At 40.7% G+C, this 23,040-nt stretch overlaps 1 protein-coding gene across 1 annotated transcript in view; it reads right to left on the reverse strand.

Moving 5' to 3' along the window:
• The window catches only part of PUS10 (pseudouridine synthase 10), a 67,280-nt gene that overhangs the window by 17,441 nt on the left and 26,799 nt on the right, over positions 1-23,040 (reverse strand). Inside the window, exons 5-11 of the mRNA XM_012501251.1 lie at positions 14,054-14,088; positions 10,033-10,144; positions 7,929-7,990; positions 7,559-7,604; positions 5,338-5,402; positions 3,981-4,066; positions 2,915-3,040 (exon numbers count right to left, since the gene is read on the reverse strand). Coding sequence (XP_012356705.1) covers positions 2,915-3,040; positions 3,981-4,066; positions 5,338-5,402; positions 7,559-7,604; positions 7,929-7,990; positions 10,033-10,144; positions 14,054-14,088 — 532 coding nt within the window. The remainder of the gene's footprint in view (positions 1-2,914; positions 3,041-3,980; positions 4,067-5,337; positions 5,403-7,558; positions 7,605-7,928; positions 7,991-10,032; positions 10,145-14,053; positions 14,089-23,040) is intronic.

A 23,040-nucleotide genomic window follows, 5' to 3' on the forward strand; every position in this document is an offset into this window, starting at 1 on the left:
GGGATGGCTACCTGTCACGGCCTGTGTAAACATAACACAGTGCTGTACCTTTATCCCTGATAATCGGCAGAACATAAAAGCAGCCCTGTAAGCGGTCTCATGGGAGATTAAGACAGTCAAGGGCTTTACTGATGTCCCCCTGCAGAGACGGTGGGCATCCCTAGGCTCTAGCCTATGCTGGGCCCTAACAGACGTAAGTAGCATAGCTGGGATCCTAGTGGTGATCTGTTGCTCTCTGTATTGTTGTTGTGAGTTATGGATTCAGGGCTCTGCCCTATGGCCATGTGTCCCTGCCCAGAGGACACCCTCAGCCTAGGGGGTGGAGTGTAAGGGAAATGGCCGTGCTTTAGTCAGGAGTAGACTGAGGCAGCCTTCCAGCACAGCATGACTCAGTAGGTTTGGTGCACAGGTGCACAACCCCACACATTATGTAACCACGTCACGTGAGGCACATTAGGTGATCACTCACATGAACTTGTGCTTGGCTCGGAGCCACTATTGTCTGTAAAAAGTATAACTACCCTGCTGATGCTGTACATATGTCTTGTGCCTGGGCTTTCGCCCAGAGAGAGAGAATAAAGCCACGTCCAAAACTCCCTAAGATTCCTTGAGTGTTCTTTCAGCTGCCCGCCACTCATCCGCCCACTCCTCTCGGTCTTCAGCTTGGGCTGGAATCTGACACTTGGCGTGACAGGTAGCCCCAAAAAGAATCCAAATGAAACTTTTTGTGCTAACGCTTTATTTTCATCCCTTCATAACTTGCATAAGTCTTATGTGATAATCCATTTGTAAATACCAAATTAAGTAGGCAAAAGCTCATGGCAAAGCCCAGGGTCTTTACTGCTAAGATTTTGGAAAATATTAGGGTGCTGGGATACTCTTTTTTCCGTTCAGTAAACAATTCTTAAAGACCCTTAAAGAAGGGCCACCTACGTGATAGGCAACAAATTATAAGAGGGATGTGGTTTGAAGTGTTTCTCTTTCCTCCTTGCAAGTCAGGGAGCTGGAAGGGTCAGCCATGTCTCATCTAGGCCATGTGTTTGTCATTATCAAAGCATGCTTATCTTAAGGTCTTTCAGAGAGAAGGATCGATTTCTAGCTGGTCTGTCAAAAAAAGGTTTTCTGGCTGAGCGTGGTGGTTCACGCCTGTAATCTCAGCACTTTGGGAGGCCAAGACAGATGGATTGCTTGAGCTCGGGAGTTTGAGACTAGCCTTGGCAACATGGCAAAACTCCATCTCCACAAAAAATACAAAAAAATTAGCCAGGCATGGTGGCACATGCCTGTAGTCCCAGCTACTTGGGAGGCTGAGGCAGGAGGATTGCTTAAGCCCAGGAGCTAAAGGCTGCAGTGAGCCATGATCACACTACTACACTAGAGCCTGGGCGACAAAGTAAGACTCTGTCTCAAAAAAAGAAAGGTTTTCTAATTATGCTAGGAGCCTCATTCCAAAGAGTAATATCATTCATGCCCTGCAGTTTTTCCTGACGTATAACACAATTTCCTGCAATTGAAATCACAAGACTTTATGCTGCCTTTGACCTGACAGGCCTGTTGAGACAAGGAAAACATAAACCTGATGGAACCTGACTCATCCCACGAAACTGGGCTCGTTAATACCTAAATTCAAAAACATTACAGCTGCCATTCAGTCTTTGTAAAATGGCTGCTGTTGATTTACTTTCTCTAGGCCTGAACTTTATTCCAGGACACTTTATAGGTTAAGAGAGAAGCCAAACACTTGTCAGTGATTACTCTCGAAGAAGCACTGGATGTGGAAGATGTGTTTTAATTTCCTCATATTCCCCCAAAGAGGCCAAGGCTGAAGTGTACCAAGGTCAGGGCTTAGGTGCATTCATTTAAAGTAGTCATCAGTTGTTTTGAATTTCCCCAGGAGAGAACAGTCATTTTTTAAATTTATTTTTTATTTTTTTAGGCAGAGTCTCACTCTTTTGCCCAGGCTGGAGTGCAGTAGTGTGATCTCAGCTCACTGCAACCTCCGCCTTCTGGGTTCAAGCAATTCATGCCTCAGCCTTCCAAGTAGCTGGGACTATAGGTGTGCACCACCATGCCCAGCTAATTTTTGTATTTTTAGTAGATACAGGGTCTCACCATGTTGCCCAGGCTGGTCTTGAATTCCTGGCTGCAAGTGATTCGCCCGCCTCAGCCTCCCAGAGTGCTGGGATTGCAGGTACACACCACTGCACCCGGCAGAGCAGTCATCTTGAGAGAGGACAGGCAGATATTCTCGAGTGCCTTGGCTGAAATCCAGCCCAGGCCAGTGGCACCCAAAACACGATGATCCCTGTTCACAGGAAGCCTATGGCCAAGAGGCCCAGACTTGGTAGTGATTAATAAAATATAGAAATCTTTCCTGCCACCCCCAAGAAATCTATTCATGAATGTCAGTGTATTAAATATATGGCCAAGTGCAGTGGCTCATGCCTGTAATCCCAGCACTTTGGGAAGCCCAGGCAAGAGGATCACTTGAGCCCAGGAGTTCGAGACCAGCCTGGGCAACATAGTGAGACCCCCAATCTCTAAAAATATGTTAAAAAATAACCGACCATGGTGGTGTATACCTGTGGTCCCAGCTACTCAGGAGACTGAAATGGGAGGGTTGCTTGAGCCTGGGAGGTTGAGGCTGCACTCCAGCCTGGGTGACAGGGTGAGACCCTCTCTCTAAAAAAAAAAAAAAAAAAAAAAAAAAGAATAAAATATGAAGATTAGGTCAGGTGGGGTGGCTCATGCCTATAATCCCAGGACTTTGGGAGGCCAAGGTGGGCAGATCGTTTGAGCCCAGGAGGTCAAAGCTGCCGTGAGCTGTGATCGTGCTACTGCAATCTAGCCTAGTTGACAAAGCAAGCCCCTATCTCAAAATAAATAAATAAAGTATGAAGATTGTAACACTTACTCTCTGCTTTGAATACTGCCAACAGGTGATCTGAAATTAATTCTTCCACTGAAGATTCCAGCTTCCTTTCTCCATCAATTATCCAAGGAGTTTGTGGTAGATTCCTGGAGTATTTATTATATCTCCCTGAGAAAGAAATAATCAGATAGCCTGGATGGAATGGAGTAATTAACATAATAGGATAAAAAAAGAAGCAACAACTATAAGGGCCAATATCCTAAGTGCTACGATATAAAACAAGGCCTATCCTTTACCTAACTAACAATCCAATTTGGAGACCTGGGACATAGACATGTAGATAATTAAATAAAAAGGTTTAAAGTAACAATAAAATAGATGGGTAAATATATGATATGAATGGTACATCAAATGAGTTTGAAAGGAATGCTCAATATATTTAATTTGATTGGCTGACTAAACAAGTTATATAATATTATGAATGTACCAAGGATAAAAAAAAAAAACACACAACCAAACTTGCTTTTACACCTGATGAGTAAAGCTACAGTAAGGCAGGTAGCTTTCATTGCCCTAGGATAGGATATTATAGTCAAGGCTGAAGAGCAATTTCACTTCAGCTATTACTATAAAACAGTTATAACTTTCAAACAAAAATTTGTCTGCCAGATTACCTTTTGGGAAAGTCGATGAACAATTTCTTTTCAGTGGAAGCCAAGTGTTTAGTCATTTTGGAGATAATAAATTATTTTTTCAAGTTTGTTTTTATGTTATAAAATAGCCTCTGTCCTGCTGTTTTTCTCCAAACCAGTTTTGGGTCTCTGCATCTACCCATATTTCTACTTGGCCATCTCCGATGAAAACTATTAAAACCTAGGAAGTGTCATTTCCCTTTGGCATGGCATTTAAAATAACTGATCTCCTAAGTGATCCTTTAGAATGCCCACAAAACCTAAAATAAGTTTGGCTATTGATTCTACTTCTCAAGAGAGTAAACTTATTAGAATCTAATAACAGCAATAAGAATAAAATAGAACAGGAGTCAGCTGAGTTTTTAGAAAGGAGAGTACGTTCACAGTGTATGTATATTCTAGACCAAATATTTTACCAGCCACAAAAACAGCACCATGAGCACATTCAATTTCAAGAACAGCGCATACAGCCTTTGGTGAGTTTGGAGGACAAGGAAACTGCCTGCAAAACAAAATAAATTTTATAGCTATTTTCCAGACATAATATTGAATCACAAAACTTAGATGAATCAGCATCGTCTGAGACATACACAGAGCCTGAGTCTCTCACTAACTTTTAGTTTCAGAACAATACAGGTCTTGCAGGCCTGTGTAGTAACAATTTTAACATACGAGAGTGGCAGTAAGTAAATAAGGGCTCTGCTGCTACCTTTCACCTTCGGGAGGACTTATCTTCCTAGGCAAAAACTTGCAATTACTTTTGCACCAACCTAATACTTTCCAATAGCCTCAAGATTTGAGGGAAAATTCCATACATAGGAAGTGGAAGCCCCTTCAGGCTTTTTAACCATTTTGCTGTCCATGGTCACGTGCAGTTTACTGCTGACTCTACCCCCCTTATCACATCATCGTTTGAAATGTATTGAAGGATCTTCTGGAAAGAAAACTTACAGTAATATTTTATTTAATAAAATGAATGTACCAAGAATTAAAATGTAAGGTTTATTGCATTTATTTTATTTTAGCATATTTTAACAAGTGAGGAAACTCATCAGCCTTCCTCTCCCTTTTCTGGAGATGAACGATACTAGGAAATACAGGACTAAGGATGTAATGGGCGTAGCACTGGGCTAGAATGTCAGGACATCTGGCTCCAGGTCTACTCTATTACTAGCTTAGGCAAGTCAACTCCCTCTTTGGACACACTACCCTCTTCTAAAAGATCAAGAAGTTAGACTTGATTGGGCCGGGCACGGTGGCTCACGCCTGTAATCCCAGCACTTTGGGAGGCCGAGGCGAGTAGATCACCTGAGGTCAGGAGTTCAAGACCAGCCTGGCCAACATGGCGAAACCCTGTCTCTACTAAAAATACAAAAAATTAGCCGGGCAGTGGTGGTGCATGCCTATAATCCCAGCTACTTGGGAGGCTGAGGCAGGAGAATCACTAGAACCTGAGAGGCAGAGGTTGCAGTGAGCCGAGACTGCTCCACTGAACTCCAGCCTGGGCAACAAAAGTGAAACTCCATCTCAAAAAAATAAATAAATAAGTATTTTTTTAAAAAAGACGTTAGACTTGATACTAATTTGACAAACATTTACTGAACACCCCATATGCCAGGTACTGCACCAGGGGTTGGAGAGATAACAATGACTAAGACACAATCCTGGCCCCTGAAATACATCATCTTGTTTCAGAGATAATCCAGCTTATCTCTAACATTGCCTTTATTCTAAAATTTCACGATGCTTCTTTGTTTCTAAACTTCTACTTACTTAAGGAAATCCTCTTCTTTTATCTTATTCAAGGCTTTCATAACTGCCATTCTAGTGAATACAGACTATATAGGGTAAAATGAGAAGAAAAGACATTTTATTATCCAGACAAGAAAACGTCAGACGTGAAACACAGAACATGGCTGGAGAAATTGTATCATTTCATTATATCATTTCATATACTTAACATGGAGAAATACTTAAGCATTTCAAGAAAATAAATAAAACTGAAGCATTCATGTCAGTTCTGCAACTGGCACACCTCTGTAACCCTTCTCTTCAATCTGGTCTTTGTCTATAATAACAGGCAGATCTAGCAGAACAGGTCTTCTTCACCACACTGTCCCACTTCTCTCAAATTATGGTATAATTCAAATACAAAACATGATGACACTGTAGGAAGTGTGATTTAATTTTTTTTCCCTTGACTTCAACAGGAATTTAGATTGATTCAGCTACCTTTTCTTTCCTATATCCCTTCAGAGGCCACAGTATGTAATTTAGGAGTTGGCTGCCGGGGTAAGGGGTAAAGCAGAGCCAGCCTGCCTGCCCTGGCATCTAGCAACTCAGTCTCACTCGCTAGCCACAGAGTAAGTAAATCCACTGTACTGAACAGAAGGGCATCTACAACAAATGTTCCACTTGGATTTTTTAAGATAAGAAAAGCCAAACTGCACGGTAGACATACTAGAACTAATTAGTGCATATATACATGGCTTACCACGATAAATCACAATTAGTTCTTCTGTTAGGAGAAATCACATTTGACTGAAAAGTATTACAGTGTAGGCAGTTCAACAGTTTATCACCAAAGGAATAATTTTTTCAAAACCATATTCTAGGGAACACTATGGCATTCTATAAGATACAATAGGGTTACAACTGAAAATTAAGTGCCTGTTTGATAAGATATGAAATCTTAGGCTTGAAAAAAATCTCAAAAGGTCATTCAATTTGCTCCCAGCCATGAGGCAAGAAAACTATACTTGAGACTCTACAACTCCCACTGGCCAAATGGTGTAGTGTCTATGATGCTTTAACAAAAATCTCCTTATCCTATTACTTGATGCCTATTATTGTATTTCCTTAAGGGTAAATAAAATAAAACCAGGTCTTCAGTATAGATACATCTTACAGGTTATTTGGGCAGAGCTTCCCAACTGGCGTGGCAAAGCAGTGGACTATGGTTGTGCCAAGATGTTGATCTCTTTAGTTCAGAAGGGCTGCTGGGCAGGGCCTCAGACAGTGGAAACCCCAGGCCTGTTGCTGCCAATCTGAAGCAACTGCATCCTGTTAAGCTCAGGGTGCTGAACAAACATGGAATGTTTTAGATGTGCCATGATATGAGAAAAGTAGGGAGGTGCTGCTTTCGGCTTGGTCTGCATTTCTAATTATTTCTGCACAGGGCATTAGGCAAATGTTACAAACTTCTTTCCCCCAGCTCTAAAAGGCCCAGCAATTAGTCAAAGCAAGAGGCAAAACCAACACATGTACATTTGACAATGAGCTTATGTTTTTTTTAACAATCACAACAACAAAATGAATGTCAGTAAAACTGTAGGAATGCCTAAGTCTATGTACCTACGAAACTGATGCGTGAAAGATGACCAATATCACACCACATAATTCTATCCTGACATGATACGAGCTAAGAGTGTATGTTAACTAACCTGTTCGTTAACATGAAGATTAGCTAACATTAAGACGATAAAGAAGAGTTTGAATAAAAATGCCCTTTTTGCAAATGTAGCCAGAAAGAGGCCATGTTAATTCAGGACTGTCCTAAATAAAACAACTTACTTTGAATTATATATTCTAAACATCAATTTCTGGAAAATGGATATTAGCTGAAAGTTTGGAATGCTACTGATACTTACCATTGATTTTCCCAGATGATGTAATTTGGGGGATTAAAATCTAAACGAATTTAATGAGTAATAGTAACATCACTGAAACACTGATTCTAAATTTAACATCGTCAGGGGAACAATCTAGACACTACACAAACATGAGGATGTTTGTGTGCTACAACTTCCTAGCCAGAGGTGAAGGTTGAAAAAGTTGAAAAAAAAAATTAATGTAGCAAATGGAAACATTTAAAGACTGATTCTCAGTATAATAGAGTTGCCATGTTTCTGATGCATATCCTTTTTGTTGGAAATTTGAATATTCAGCTCAGACAAAACTCACTCAAGAGTAAGAAGCGGGAACCTTTCCTTACCTGTTTGTTTTTGGCTGGCTTAAAACAATCTGGGCATATCGCAGCTCTAAAATAAAATTCAAGTAAATATAGAAGGTTAATGAGTTTATTTTGGGGTAGATATAATTCAAATATATTTCATACAAAATGGCTGCTAAACTCAGGACATCAGGAGCAGACAAAATGAGTCCCTGTATGAGCTATATCGGTTTGCCCAGGAACTATGTTCAAGGACACATTTTATTTTATTTTTTTGAGGGCACATTTTAAACCTACTAAGACATAACAAGTTCTCCTCTTCCTTATTAGGAAGAGAAGCAATACTATTTTCATGAAAACCAAACAGCATTAACAATTTTACACCATTGACGTTGTTTATATGGCAACTTACAGGAAGTGGCAATCCTCAACTGTTTCTGGGTGAGCAAAGACCACACTCACTTCAAACAAGCTCTAAAAATTATAAAGACAGTTTAAAAATGAGCAAAAGGAAACTAACATCTAACAACTTATGAATGGAAATAGAAATTAATTCTCAGAGATTGGCTCAGAAAAGAATGACCAGAAAAACTGGAAATACTACTGCTCTCAAATCAACTTGTTATCAGGGCAGCTGTAAAGGAAATAGTTTTTTTTGTTGTTGTTTTTTGTTTTTTAACTTCTAAAACTCAGTCATTAGTGATCCTACCAAAAAAGTTTTAAAATAAATGTGTATACTTTTTGGACAAATGTGTAAATTAGGTGTAAAGATGAATGAGAATTTACAGAATTGAAAATAAATAATAACAGAGAGAAATGAAGAATTATTCTGCCAATACTATGATTTGAATTATTAGCAAGGCAAAAAACATACTATTCAGATCCCTAAAAACCATATGAAGCTTCTTTTTAACGTGCTCAAATGTCTTAATGGACTTGAGTTTTAAAAGCAGATCTTAATTTTTTTTGTTTTATTACAAAAATTATACACATAAATTATAAAATGATCAAATACGAGATAGTTTTTCAATCCCATGCCACTGAAGCAGAACCATTAACAATTTGATGTTTCTTTCTAGGCATTTTTGTGAATATAAATGTATATGTATTATTTTTTAAGACATGCTTTTGGAAAATTGCTTTAATATTATATCATGGAAATCTTTTCAACTCTAGGGACTGTCAGACATTTAAGCTGTAGAAAATTTTTCTGTAACAAAAAAAAACGCTACAATGAACATCCTTGTACACCAAAAAAGCATGATTTTATACTTTTACCTCCATGGAGAATATACAAAATTCCATATGGGGGAGGGGTTAGGGGGAGGAATAGCTAAAAATGCCATACTATGTTGCAATTTTGTCTTTATATTTACTGAGTTCATTGGATAGTTAGTAAACCAATTAGCTACTCTAGAATCACAATAATGAATAGCTTTTATTTTTTTGCTCCTTATTCTAATCTATACAATAATTAAAATGAACAATGCATTCCTTTTATTCAGGGAAACTTCACTCAACCCACATCTTTTGTTTTCTATTTTCTGTTCTCACTGATATGACATGTAAAATTATTTGTGCTTCAAAACTGAAATTTGAGGTAAAAATATTTTGCATTAATGACTTCTCTAACTTCCAAAATACTTTCATTACCTCATTTCCTCTTCATGATATCTGTGAAGTGGTTTTATTCTCTATTCTCTCAATATTCAGTTTACAGAACAGAGCATATTCTTGCAGAAGGAAATATTACTGCATAATTCAGAATGGTCTTGAAAAACTGTTTAGCTTTAGTAGATGGTTTTGTGATTTTATTTGAATAGGGGTATATCTGATATTCAGGGAATTTCCTTCTAGCAAAATGATGAAGCAATGAGGCCATAATATTAAAATCTGATTTAAGATGACCTTCCTGTTTTCACACCTGGAAGCCTGTTGAGTCTTCCCTGAAAGTCAACCCATTTCAGAGACTGAGGTAAGGTCTGCTCTGGAAAAGGGAAATGTGCTGTTTTCAAAGGCAGTTACTGCCTAAAAGTAAACAGGGGGATTTGAGATACCAACAAGGTAGGATTGAGCCCATACTCATTGTAGTTGAATAGTTTCTGTCCATGCATTTGAAAACAAGATTAGCCACAGATAAACCAAAATTAAATAGTCCAGAGTTGACTCTATATTTGCTTGCAGTTATTTATATGTTGCTTTGCATCAAGTCTGTTCCTCCAATTGAACTATAAATACATTAAAGGCAAAGATTCATTTCTAACCTTTTAAGGTCAGTTAGGGCACCTGGTACCCTCATAAGTGTCTTCGGTCATAAAGAAGTCTTAGAGAAAAAAAAAAAAAGAAATGCTTTGACTTCAATTTAAGACTATCAGAATTTAACATTTTAAAAGCTTAAAAATCCTTCACTGGATTATTTAAAAAGAAGTTTTTTTGGCTAACCAAAATCCTGCCATATAATTAAGTAAAACTAGTAAAATCAGAGAATAAAATTAACAATGCTGTTGACCCGATACCTTTCCATCAATGGGAACACCCAGTTCCTCTGAAAACAGGGGGTGAGTTATCCATTTGTAGGCTTCTTTTAGCTGAACTATATCATCTCTTCCCAGCGACAGACTCTGCTTTCTGAATAACATAAAAATTAATTCACTGACATGAAAAACTTTACTTTTTCTATTAAAGGCAAGAATTTATGCAATTATTTTTAAAATATTGATTGAGTGCCTAGTATGTACCAGGCAATATTCTACACATTAAATAGAAAGCAGAGAACAAAGCAGACAAAAATTCCTTAACTCATGGACCTTATACTCTAGTAGAATCATGGAATTACTTTTTTTAATGGCATATAACACAATTTTTAAAGCTTCAAAGTCAAAAGCACACTAATGGGTTTTTCTGAGCTAGAGTTGCCAGATTCCAGGATTTATACATCAGAAGACAGAAAGATGGGATAGAGATGATTGTTTACTGCTCACAAACTATAAAACTGTGTATTACAATAATCACATCCACATTTTAATGCTTGCTTTTCCCCTCTTGTTGAAAATGGGGCTTACTTTTGGGAAATCAACGTAAAAGTTGTACTTTTTTAAAAACTTTACTGCTGAAGAAGAAATATTAAATCCTAAAGTATCAATGTTCTGAAATGTTCATCAGTGTATTATCAGATAAATAGCTGAATAAAAATTTGACATTCCCCCAAAATATACTCATGAGACAATAAATAGGTTTTGGGAAGTCCCTTTTATAAATTATAGCTTTAGTTTGTAATCTAAAATTGTGATAGAAAAGAACTTGAGATAAAAGGGATGAAAAACATGGTGTGGTATTATTAAAACTCCTCTACTCTGCTGAGAACACTGGGATATTACTAACAAACTAACAAGCCCACGTCATTCAAATAATTAAAACTTCAAACCAGCCTTATGGCTATTTATAGGGCTGCTTTTAATGAAAGAGATGTAAGGGCCAACTTATGCATCATCCCTTTTAATGCCCAATTTTCACTGATAGAAACTACTCCTTATAGGCAACATCCATTGTAATTTAAGACCAAAAGACACTACTAACCACAGGTTAAAAACAAAAAGTAATTAAGCTAATGGCTTAGTTGATCAAAAAAAAAAAAAAAGAGTATGCAGATCACTATTCCTCTAAAAATGCAAAATAAGAAATAGTTTATCCAAAAAAAAAAAAAAAAGAAGTAGTTGATCTACCCATTCTCTATCCAGCTGAGAATATAACTTGTTACAGAGAGAGCTTTCATATGCTTTGGGATTGTGATTTAACAATGAAATACCCAGATAAACTCTACATCTGACAAATAATCAAATTATTTCTCTACATTCAGGAACTTATTCAAATACTAACTGTGTGAGCTTCATAAACTGTTCCTAATTCTCTGAATATCAGAAAGATTTTAGGTATTTTAAAAGACTATCCTGATATTGTGTCAACAGTTCAACTATTTAATATTGCACAAAATAGCATCACAGTTGAAAGTAAATAATATATGAAAATACATTTTAAAGAATAAATGTTGAAACAGAAAACACAAGAATTGAAACAATTTTTAAAATTGTTTAGATTCTGGAAAGTCCAAAGTGTTGTTACAAAAGCGAATCCCAAAAATGAGTTAAAACATTATTTAAGAAAACCAGTGTTTTAAATCCTTTACAGTCTTTGACATATATTTAGTGCACCTGAGTCCAGTTTAAAAACTTCAACTACAGGTATTTTTTCCCTCCAGATTATAGAGCCAGAGGAAAAGGTTAACAGACAGCTTGGAAACCTCATCCTTATATATAAAGCAAATATAATACTCAAAATGCCAGATTTCCGATCCTGAAAGTTAAATGCAGCTAATAACTTTCCTAAAACAATTTGGGCTAAATATCTTCACAGAGGTCCCTAGCATATATCTGATTGTCCTTTAGAGGGACTAGTACTCATTAAAGTAAATTCAGTCCCAATTTCATACTTAGTAACTACACTTCTCTTTCTCTTCTCTGTCAAATAAGTGCTTATGAGGGTGTCAGTTGCAATCACTTTTGCTGTAGATACAACACAACAACCATTCTAAAGAAAAGATGAACCAGAATAGGCAAGGCAATTAATTTTTTTTTGTAAATTCCCTAAATCAATTCTTTAACAGCAATTCCTCCACAATCTTTTCAACCCAGAATGAACTAGGGACACTGAGGGAAAAAAACCAATGACCTGTGTTTTTTTCTGTTCCATTATCCCTATATCAATCAGAATCTTTTGGAAGAACTACACTTAGTTTAAAATCCTTTGATAAGAAATAAAAAGCCGGGAGCGGTGGCTCACGCCTGTACTCCCAGCACTTTGGGAGGCCGAGGCATGTGGATCACCTGAGGTCAGGAGTTAAAAGACCAGCCTGGCCAACATGGTGAAACCCTGTGTCTACTAAAAATACAAAAAAAATTAACTAGGCATGGTGGTGCACGCCTGTAATCCCAAGCTAGTTGGGAGGCTGAGGCAGGAGAATCGCTTGAACCCGGGAGGCAGAGGTTGCAATTAGCTGAGATTGCACCACTGCACTCCAGCCTGGGCAACAGGGGCGAAACTACATCTAAAAAAAAAAAAAAGAAAGAAAAAAAACAGTAACTCATTAGCAACATGGATATAAATTGAAAACATTTAGAAAAAAGCATGCTTTCTGACTATGCTAGCAAATTTCTAAAAACATAGGATCAAGTTTTATTACACCAGAATCTAAACCATTTGAGACTAATTTAATAAAATCTAACGAAACCTCCAAACCTTATGTAGTTATTACCCTTTTGAAAATGCAGATATATAACACAAAACAAACAAAAAAGCCGAATTAATTATTTTTCTATAAGTCACTTTACCAAGTATGAGATTCTAAAATAGAAATTTATGCTTCTTCCTGGATTTTTCTCTCCAGAGTACATAGGTACTGCCAACAGTCACATGGCCCTTTTTTATACTGGTATGTTTTAGTTTCAAATGCCAAAATATTCTGGAGAATTAAAAACAATTTTTAAACTCAGTTGGGAATCAAATCCTGATTTGAAGCAGGTGATTTAGAGACTCTATCAAACTTACTATGAATATTCATATGTTTTGTTGCAGAAATATTAGTATGTTTGATTATGTAGTACCACCCCAGACCCTGGGGGGTAAGGAAATTATATACATGATCTCTAACATCATATCACATTTTAAAAATCCAAAAATTTTATATTTCAAAACATTTTTGGCCTCCAAGGGTTTCAGATAAAGGATTGTGAATCTATGTTTTCTATGTCTTACCTATGTGTAAACTCACTGTTGTTCCACCAGTTATTTGCTTTTTATCTTTTATGACATAGTTTTATAGTTTAGTTTCTAAGACCAATATAAAATTTATTTTTAGGCTGCACGCCATGGCTCATGCCTGTAATCCCAGCACTTTGGGAGGCCGAGGCGGGTAAATCACCTGAGGTCAGGAGTTCGAGACCAGCCTGGACAACATGGTGAAACCCCATCTCTACTAAAAATACAAAAATTAGTCAGGCATGGTGGCAGGCTCCTCTAATCCCAGTTACTAGGGAGGCTGAGGCAGGAGAATCGCTTGAACCAGCGAGGTGGAGGTTGCAGTGAGCTGAGATCACACCACTGCACTCCAGCCTGGGTGACAGAGCAAGACTCCATCTCAAAAAAAAAAAAAATAATAATAATAAATAAAATTTATTTTTAAAAAATAACTGCCCAAACTACATTACATAAGTGCCTAATGCATATAAAACATGTATTTACATTCATATTAAAACATACCAAAAATGAATCTGCTTTAATAAACTACTAATATGCTATGCAAATAAACTAATGAAACAAGATTGATACCCTAAATGTATACAATAAAAATTGGTTCTTTGTGCTAATTTCTCTAGTAGCTAGTGAATGCACTATAAAAATAGAGATTGTAGTAGTAAAAGTGCTTTAAGAACCAGGTAGCTTGTATTTGAATGGTAGTAAAAATTCCCTACCTAAATTACTTACCCCATTTCCTGTTTTACCAGCAACCATGCAGCATGCTGTAGGCAATTTAGTCACACCCAGAAAGAGAAAAGGGGGAAACGTGTTCAGTGAAATTAAGTCTCAATATCATTACTGAAGTGCTTAACTATTTAATCAAACTCCCCTTTTTAGGTGACGAGTTAGTATTCAAAAATTTACCAGTGACCTCAGTCTCATTTAAAATCAGAAATGAGGTAAGATTTTATTTTGCAGTGCTGGTTTACTGTGGCCTAGGAATTCAGCCGGGATATCCCCCTCCTCCTTACAGATTTCTATTTCTCATTAATGAGGTATGAGTGTTTCTTTTTCTTTCTTTCTTTCTTTTTTTTTTTTTTTTTTTTGAGACGGGTCTCACTGTCACCCAAGCTGGAGTGTAGTGGCAGGATCTCAGCTCACTGCAACCTCTGCTTCCCAGGTTCAAGATATTCTTCTGCCTCAGTCTTCTGAGCAGCTGGGATTACAAGTGCCTGCCACCACACTCGGCTAACTTGTATTTTTAGTAGAGACAGGTTTTCGCCGTGTTGGCCAGGCTGGTCTCGAACTCCTGACCTCAAGTGATCCACCCGCTTCGGCCTCCCAAAGTTCTGGGATTACAGGCGTGAGCCATCGCGCCCAACCCGCATTTAATCTCGGCCGGGCGCGCTGGCTCACGCCTGTAATCCCAGCACTTTGGGAGGCCGAGGTGGGCGGATCATGACGTCAGGAAATCGAGACCATCCTGGCTAACACGGTGAAACCCCATCTCTACTAAAAAAAAAAAAAAATACAAAAAAATTGGCCTGGCGTGGTGGCGGGCGCCTGTAGTCCCAGCTAGTTGAGAGGCTGAGGCAGGATAATGGCGTGAACCTGGGAGGCGGAGCTTGCAGTGAGCCGAGATCGCGCCACTGCACTCCAGCCTGGGAGACAGAGCGAGACTCTGTTTCAAGGAAAAAAAAGAAAAGAAATTTATGCCAAATGCTTTGCATAGTAAGTGACTGACACTGAGATTTCTGTTTCCTGTTAGACTCCCACAGCTTTCACCTTAAAGAAAGATAACGATATGTCCCCCACAGCACACAGCATTTTGTAAACATGACGGAAACATTGTATAAGTCAATAAAATGCCATATGTAGTCTGCTTCTACGTGTCACAAAAAAAGGCCAACGATTATCATTCACATCCACTTCAAGACACGGCTTAATTTATGGATATGCTGTGGTTCATTTGTCGACCTGTCCTTCTAAACTAACAGGACTTCCTTCAAATGACCAGTAGGGTACTCTATAGACTCCTAAGGACTGATGTTCACTTGGAAAGATTAGCTGCATTAATTCTTTCAGACGTGAGCCAAGTAGAATAAATTAATCGCTAACTGGGCACTACCTATTCCCAGTGATGGCAGTGTGGACCGTCCGGAGTGGCCGCTGCCATCATGCCTGCTGCAGCGGGGAGGTGTGGGCGGTGGCGGTAGGAGGAGTTGTGGGAGCAGCAGTGGCGGCGGTGGGACCCCTGTGCTCCACATCCCCGAGGCAGCCAACTGTGCCACCTCTGCTCTCGCATGGCCGGCCAGGGCCTGTTCTCAGGCCCAAAGACTCCGTTCTGGCCTCAACCTGGCTCCCTGTCACCATCTCAGGAACCCACGAGCACCCGGCCAAAGGCGCAGCCAGGACTCGTGGGTCCAGCCCTGACAGCATCGGGTTAATTTGCACGGGGTTGGCTGGGGCGGCCTCTGCTGTGGGGAAAACGCAAAGAGGCAGGCAGTCCCTGGAGTCCCACCCAACTTGCGGCTGCGGACCTAGGCATCTCTGCACTTTCAGGGACCCGGGAAGGCCCCCCGTTGCCCCCACAGGCTTGGAGGTGTCTGCTCCCGCTGCCTGACCTCTCCCTGCTCCCAGTGCCTGCACCAATCTCGGAGCAAGGTTGGAGCCGAGCCTGGGCACTGTCGCAGCCCAGCCAGGTGTGTGCACACTCAGGGCAGTGCTGACACGCCAGCCCCATGCTGCCTCAGCCCCCTGTGGACTTTGGGCACCAACAAGCACGAGAGGGAGGCCAAGGAGGGGCTGAGGGCAGTTTGGTGCTGGCCTGCAGGCACCCCTTGGCAAGAACAGCCAGGGTGCCATGAACAGCAGCAGGAGGCAGACAGGTTCCTGGGCAGAAAGCGGCAGGTCCACAGTGAAGCCCCACCTTCAAGCCGGGGAGGGCCTGAAGCCTGGGGGCTGGGCTGCCAGTCCCCGGGACAGAAGTAGGAACTTGTGGTCCTTTTTCCAGGCCTACCCATGGCTGCCCATGGACCAATTGGCACACGCTTCCTCCCCTCTGAGGCCCATGTAAAGCCCTGGACTCAGCCAGACCCAAAGAGATGAGGGGACAACCAGCAGCAGAGAGGAGCTACCCACAGCAGGGTCTCTGCTGAAAGCTGAAGAAATGACAGGACGACCCACCTGCAGAGAGGAGCTTTCCTCTCTGCTCAGAGCTGAAGAAATGACAGACGACCTGCCTGCAGAGAAGAGCTACCCTCTCTGCTGAGAGCTGAAGAAATGACAGGACGACCTGCCTGCAGAGAAGAGCTACTCTCTGCTGAGAGCTGAACACTTATCAGGACACCCTGGCTATGCAGAGGAGCTACCCTACCCACCGTGGGTCTTCTCTGAACTGTTCTACCACTTGATAAAGCTCCTTTTTTTTTGGAGATGGAGTCTCGCTCTGTCACCAGGCTGGAGTGCAGTGGTGCGATATCAGCTCAGTGCAACCTCCGCCTCCCGAGTTCAAGTGTTTCTCCTGCCTCAGCCTCTAGAGTAGCTGGGACTACAGGCGCGTGCCACCACGCCCATAAAGCTCCTCTTCATCTTGCTCATCCTCTACTTGTTTGCATACTTCATTCTTCCCGGACGCAAGACAAGAACTCGGGACCTGACAAATGGTGGGGCTAAAAGAGCTGTAAAACAAACAGGGCTGAAACATGCCCCTTGCTCACCACGGGGAACAAGAAGGAGAGAAGAGAGAGGAAGAGAAGAGCTGTGGCCGGGAACCCAGACCTAGGAGCTCCCTGAGCCAGGGCTGTGACACCCTCTTTAGGGCTCTGTGGTTTCTAGCGTCTCCAAATTTCCAGGTGCCACCATATTCCCCGGGGTCAGCTGTGGAAGCTGTTTATGGTATGTCTGGTCCAGCCTCAGCTTCACAGGGAGCCATGCCTGCACGTGGAGCTGCCTGCCCCACTGCAGCCAGCGTGCCTGCTGTGTGCGATGGCTGGACCCCATGCTCACTCACACACCTATCGCTGCTCCATGCCTGGCTTGCCCTTGGCAGGCATCGGACCCAGGCATAGCCTGCCAGGCGGAGTGGACAGAATGAGCCTAGTGGGCCAGAGAAAAACTCGGGCAAAGACGCCACTGTCCACAGAGGTTTCCAGCTGGCAAAGCAATACTCCTAGGATCCCGTAACACCAGTGCCTGAATGTCTCACCAGTACCTTCTGATTTGTTAGTTTACTCTGCTAGCTCAACCTAATACCATTTATAGTAGTAGTATTACAAGACCCCTTCCTTTTTTCCTTTCATTTATTCGAACCTTATTTCAAAATGTATGGGCATAGTATCACGGTTTTTGTTTTGTTTTTTGTTTGTTTGTTTGTTTTTGAGACGGAGTCTCACTCTGTCGCCCAGGCTGGAGTGCTGTGGCGTGATCTCGGCTCACTGCAACCTCCACCTCCTGGGTTCAAGCAATCCTCCTGCCTCAGCCTCCCGAGTAGCTGGGACTACAGGTGCACGCCACCATGCCCAGCTAATTTTTTTTTTTTTGTATTTTTAGTAGAGACAGGGTTTCACCATGTTGGCCAGGATGGTCTCAGTATCTTGACCTCGTGATCCGCCCGCCTTGGCCTCCCAAAGTGCTGGGATTACAGGCATGAGCCACTGCACCCAGACAGTATCATAGTATTATAACACACAAATTACTATGAATCAGAAAACCTAACTTTAGGTTTTACTTAATTTCTGGGATTCAATTTTCTAATGTGTAAAATGAGAGAATTACTAAGATAATTGTAATTTAAACTTTTCTGGATGGCTAAAGGTAATCATTTATAGGCATTGTTATTAAACTGTTTTGTAATAGACAATTGAGACCTATGGGACTTAGGGAGCATTCAAAAAAAAAAAAAAGAATAATGGTCTCCTAAAACGGAAACCTTGTAGTTAATTTTGTCCCGCCCTTCCTTCAGCCTCATTCTTTTTCTTTTTCTTTTTTCTTTTTTTTTTTTTTAAGACAGAGTCTTACTCTGTTGCCCAGGCTGGACTCCTGTGGCACGATCTCGGCTCACTGCACCCTCCTCCTCCCTGTTTCAAATGATTTTCCTGCCTCAGCCTCCTGAGTACCTGGGAGTACAGGCACCCGCCACCACATCCAGCTAATTTTTATATTTTTAGTAGAGACAGGGTTTCACCATGTTGGCCAGGCTGGTCTCAAACTCCTGACCTTAAGTGATCCATCTACCTTGGCCTCTCAAAGTGCTGGGATGACAGGCATGAGCCACCTTCCTGGCCCAGCCTCCTTCTTTAAGAGATCAATAAACACATGTCCTTATATATACAAAAATATTAATACTTCCCTTGCAGGAATATTGTGAGGATTTAATGTGTTTGTAAAGACCCAAGTCATATTCCTGGCAAATACTGAATAAATGGTAATTAAAGGCCGGGCGCGGTGGCTCACGCCTGTAATCCCAGCACTTTGGGAGGCCGAGGCAGGTGGATCACGAGGTCAGGAGATCGAGACCATCCTGGCTAACACAGTGAAACCCTGTCTCTACTAAAAATACAAAAAATTAGCCGGGCGAGATGGCGGGCACCTGTAGTCCCAGCTACTCGGGAGGCTGAGGCAGGAGAATGGCATGCAACCCAGGGGGCAGAGCCTGCAGTGAGCCGAGATCGCGCCACTGCACTCCAGCCTGGGCAACAGCAAGACTCTGTCTCAAAATTATAAAAATAAATGGTAATTAATACTGTTGTTGAACTGAAACCTTATCTGTACTTTACAAATAATAAAATTCAGATTTATACCTTAAAAGATTTACAGGACTTGATCTCATTCCGTCATATTTCCAAACTGCTTTGCTATAGCTAGTTCTGAAACCTCCCTCTTCAATGAAATCTGAGCTCTAGAGAACTATCTGTCTCTTCTTTAAGGGACCTCAGACTCTTCTGTCTTTTCTTAGTGACCTTTGTGTCTCTTCTTTTGAAGCAAACTCTGTTCTCTACAAGTCACTTCCAGGTGATGTCATCAAGTCTGCAATGTATCCTGCCATCCTCTAATTATAAAGTAGGGTGGAACCGGAGGTTGCCAAGGGAAACCAGGTAACCATGTGTAACACATGAAATTAAATCAAATGTCTTTAGTATCTGAGACTTGTTAAAGGGTTTTTCCTTCCTAAGCCTCTGCAGGATCCCTGTTCCAGCATGCCAGCAGATTGGACAGAACTAACCACACAGCAGGGGCTTAAAGGCTGAATCTCAAATAAGTCAGTATTGCTTGATTATTCAATTGTTACCACAACCTAATAATGCCCTGGACCTGCTTCTGGCAAGGAAAAAGAAGTATATTTCTCCCTTTCAAATCACCAAGATAATTTTGATAAATGTTCTGTCCCTTAGTCAATGGAAAAAAAATCTATTCTCTAGAGTAAACCAGTAAATTTTTCCTCCCCAACAGAACCAAATGGCATTAAAGTTATCAGGTTTAATCAAATTTGATACCAGAAGCAGTATGTCACCTCTGGAAAATTCAGAAAACACACAATTTAATCCTGGACTATGTTTAACTTTATTAGAGAATGTTAGGCAAGTCCTAAATGGGGCAGTTGAATAAGTGCTTGCTAAAGTGCTTGTGTACTCTGCTAACACTAACACACACACCATAGACCAGAAGGTCTATGCCCAGGAATGGTGTTTGAGCTTTCTGAGTTAGAGGTTCATCTAGTACTAAATAATGAGAGTGGGTGACAGTAGGAACAGGGATTGAAGTTGATTCAAGCAGAGGTGACGGAGAAAGGATGGAGAAAGGATAGAGACAGAGAGAGGTGTTAAAAATGGTGTGTTGTAAAACTACAATTCGGTAAAGTTGGACACTTTGGGGTATGTTATGTGTGTTCATAAGTGAGGTTAGGGGTTCGGCGATTAAAGATGAAACTGGAAAGGTCAGAAGGTTTTGATTGCCAAGCTAGGTCATGAACCCAAAGACTGAAACCATAACATGAGATGTGATTCATTCATGTATATGCAAAGACTCGCAGCAGCACAAAGAAACATTTGATCTTTGAATCTTCTATAATTCATCAAGTTGTAATATAACCATCATTTTCATACTATTGTTTTTCTTGTGTGGTAGTTTAAGAGGAAAATATGTCTTGTGCTAAAATATTTCTTTATCATACATGGGAAAGTATAGTGTGAGAAAGTCATATTTTCCAGAAAAATGAGAGAATGTGTCCAGCCCACTTTTCTCATTTTTGTTGTCTATCTGGCTCTTATAGACATCTGAGTCTGTAATTCCTGATGGAGGGAAACAAACACTAGATCAAAAGGCAGGCTCTGCTTCTCTTATGTGATCACTAGCAAGGTGGCTTCTCTCTCTAGGTTTCTCAAACCATAAGAGGAAGGTATTCAATTTATTTAGGGAGTACTGCCTATGTGGTGAGATTGCAATTGAGAATGCAGAGATAAAAAACCAGTCTCTGCCCATGAGCAAACCCATGAACTAAGATAAAATGATAATAAACATTAAGCTATTAATAGTAACAGTAATGAAAATAATTAAAATACAGAGTGGTGGGGACTGAGACAGAGATACACTTAGGAGGGGCATGTAAGGGATCCTTGGCTCAGTCTTGCAGGAGAAGTGACACCTAATCTAAGCTTCGAAGGATCAGCTACTTAGAATTCACAGGGCAGGCCGGCTTGGTGGCTCAAGCCTATAATCCCAGCACTTTGGGAGGCAGAGGAGGGTGGATCACCTGAGGCCAGGAGTTCGAGACCACCCTGGCCAACATGGTGAAACTCCATCTCTACTAAAAATACAAAAATTAGCTGGGTGTGGTGGTGGTGCGCACCTGTAATCCCAGCTACTAGGGAGACTGAGGCGGGAGAATCGCTTGAACCTGGGAGGCGGAAGTTGCAGTGAGCTGAGATTGCACTGCTGTACTCCAGCCTGGGCAACAGAGTGAGACTCCATCTTAAAAAAAAAAAAAGAATTCACAGCGTAAAAAATGTGGAAAGTATGTTCCAAACAGAGGAAACCCAAAGGTGCAAATGCCAGAGAGCACTGGGAAGGTTCTGGGGACTATGTCAGTGGTCCCTAAAGAACTGAGGATGTGTGGCTGGGAAATGCAAAGGAGGAAGCAGGACTTAGATTACAGAACTACTGGACCCATACTAAGGGGTTTAGATATTCCCCTTAAGGCAATATGGTCCCACAGAAGGATTTTAAGGAATGAAGTAGCATGATCGTATTTGTCTTCAGGAATGCCCACTCTGGTTGCATTGTGAATTAGAAGAAAAAGAGGGGAATTAAGGAAAAGGAAGATTTGTCATAAACTAAAGCAGTAATTCAAGCAAGAAATAATACATCACAGCAATGCTAGTGATAATAAAGTATAGGCAACTTTAAGAAGTATTGAGAACACAGATTAGCAGGACTTGCTGGTTGGCAGTGATGTTGAGGTTTCTAAATCACCACCAATGCCCTTCAAACTATATTCTTTTGAATCTTATACCTCTCTTGGACTCATTTATAATAACAAAGATAATATAAATATAGACTGAGAATAATGACAATAGAAAAATGACAATAGTTGTGTGGGCAGCTGGAGGCATTTAGCAGTACCCCCTGCTCCAACCTCTTCTGCCAACACACACACATACACATATGCATACATACATACAAACATTTATGTAATTTTTTCTTGTACTCTAATAGCCATTTGGAAACTGGGCTCAATAAGGAGGTTAGTGACAAGAGAAATTCTTCTTCCTTCTCTCTATCCAGACCACTGCCTAAGATTTCCTCCTTCTCCTCCTCCCCATCCCCAGCATGCTAGTACCTTAAACTTCTGCTCCATCAGGGCCTGTGCCTCACCATGTGTCAGGGTTGTGGCAGCATGCTATAACCTTGAACATCTGCCTCTCCAGGGCCTGCCCCTCACCTTGTGTCTCAGGCGTGGTGGCAGAAAGAGGAAGGTAAGAGAGGAAGGGGGAGTATTTTCCTATAACCACTGTTTGATCTACCCCTTAGTTGACTCTTGCACCACCACCATCTCCTCACCCCCACCACCTCCCCATCTCAAAACTTGCTTCTTTTCCCCAAAGCCTTGGATGTCAGACCTGTGATTAAATGAATGTAACAGACTGAATCTGGGTGTCTCCTCTGATAAATAAAACTTATGTCGGCCATGTTTAAAAACCATCAAAATCCTCTTTTCTTTCCCTACACGGTTGAGAAAAAAGAAAATGAAGTGAGACATAAGAAGAGACCATTTAACTCTAGGTTTTCTCTCTACTTTGGCAATAAGAACTTTTAGATAGCATTGAAAATGTTGAAGATCTTCTTTTCGGATAAGTCAAGAGGGGGAAAGCAAGGACAGATCAGCAAAGATAGAATGAATCTGTGGGGCCAAATTAGGTTTTACAACTCTATTACTCCAGTTCCTGGAATTGCTATTTTTATGTTGTGAGTTTTAAGGAAATTGCATTGCATCTTCCAACACTGTAGGTGCTGATGTTTGTTTAGCAATGAAGGATTTGATTGGAAAAAACAAGAGGAAATTCTGCAAGTGGGGTGGGGTAGGAGTAGAGGCAGGGAGGGGGATCAGAAAAGACAGGACAGTTACAATAAATGAAAGGCTCTGGGATAGATAAATGAAGACAGACATGGCTCAGTACTGTTCTTTAGTGTCATATGAAAATGAGAGAGCACACACATAGCAACTGAATTTCAGGTAA

Source organism: Nomascus leucogenys, chromosome 14, assembly GCF_006542625.1.
Source record: "Nomascus leucogenys isolate Asia chromosome 14, Asia_NLE_v1, whole genome shotgun sequence".
Lineage (NCBI taxonomy): Eukaryota > Metazoa > Chordata > Mammalia > Primates > Hylobatidae > Nomascus > Nomascus leucogenys.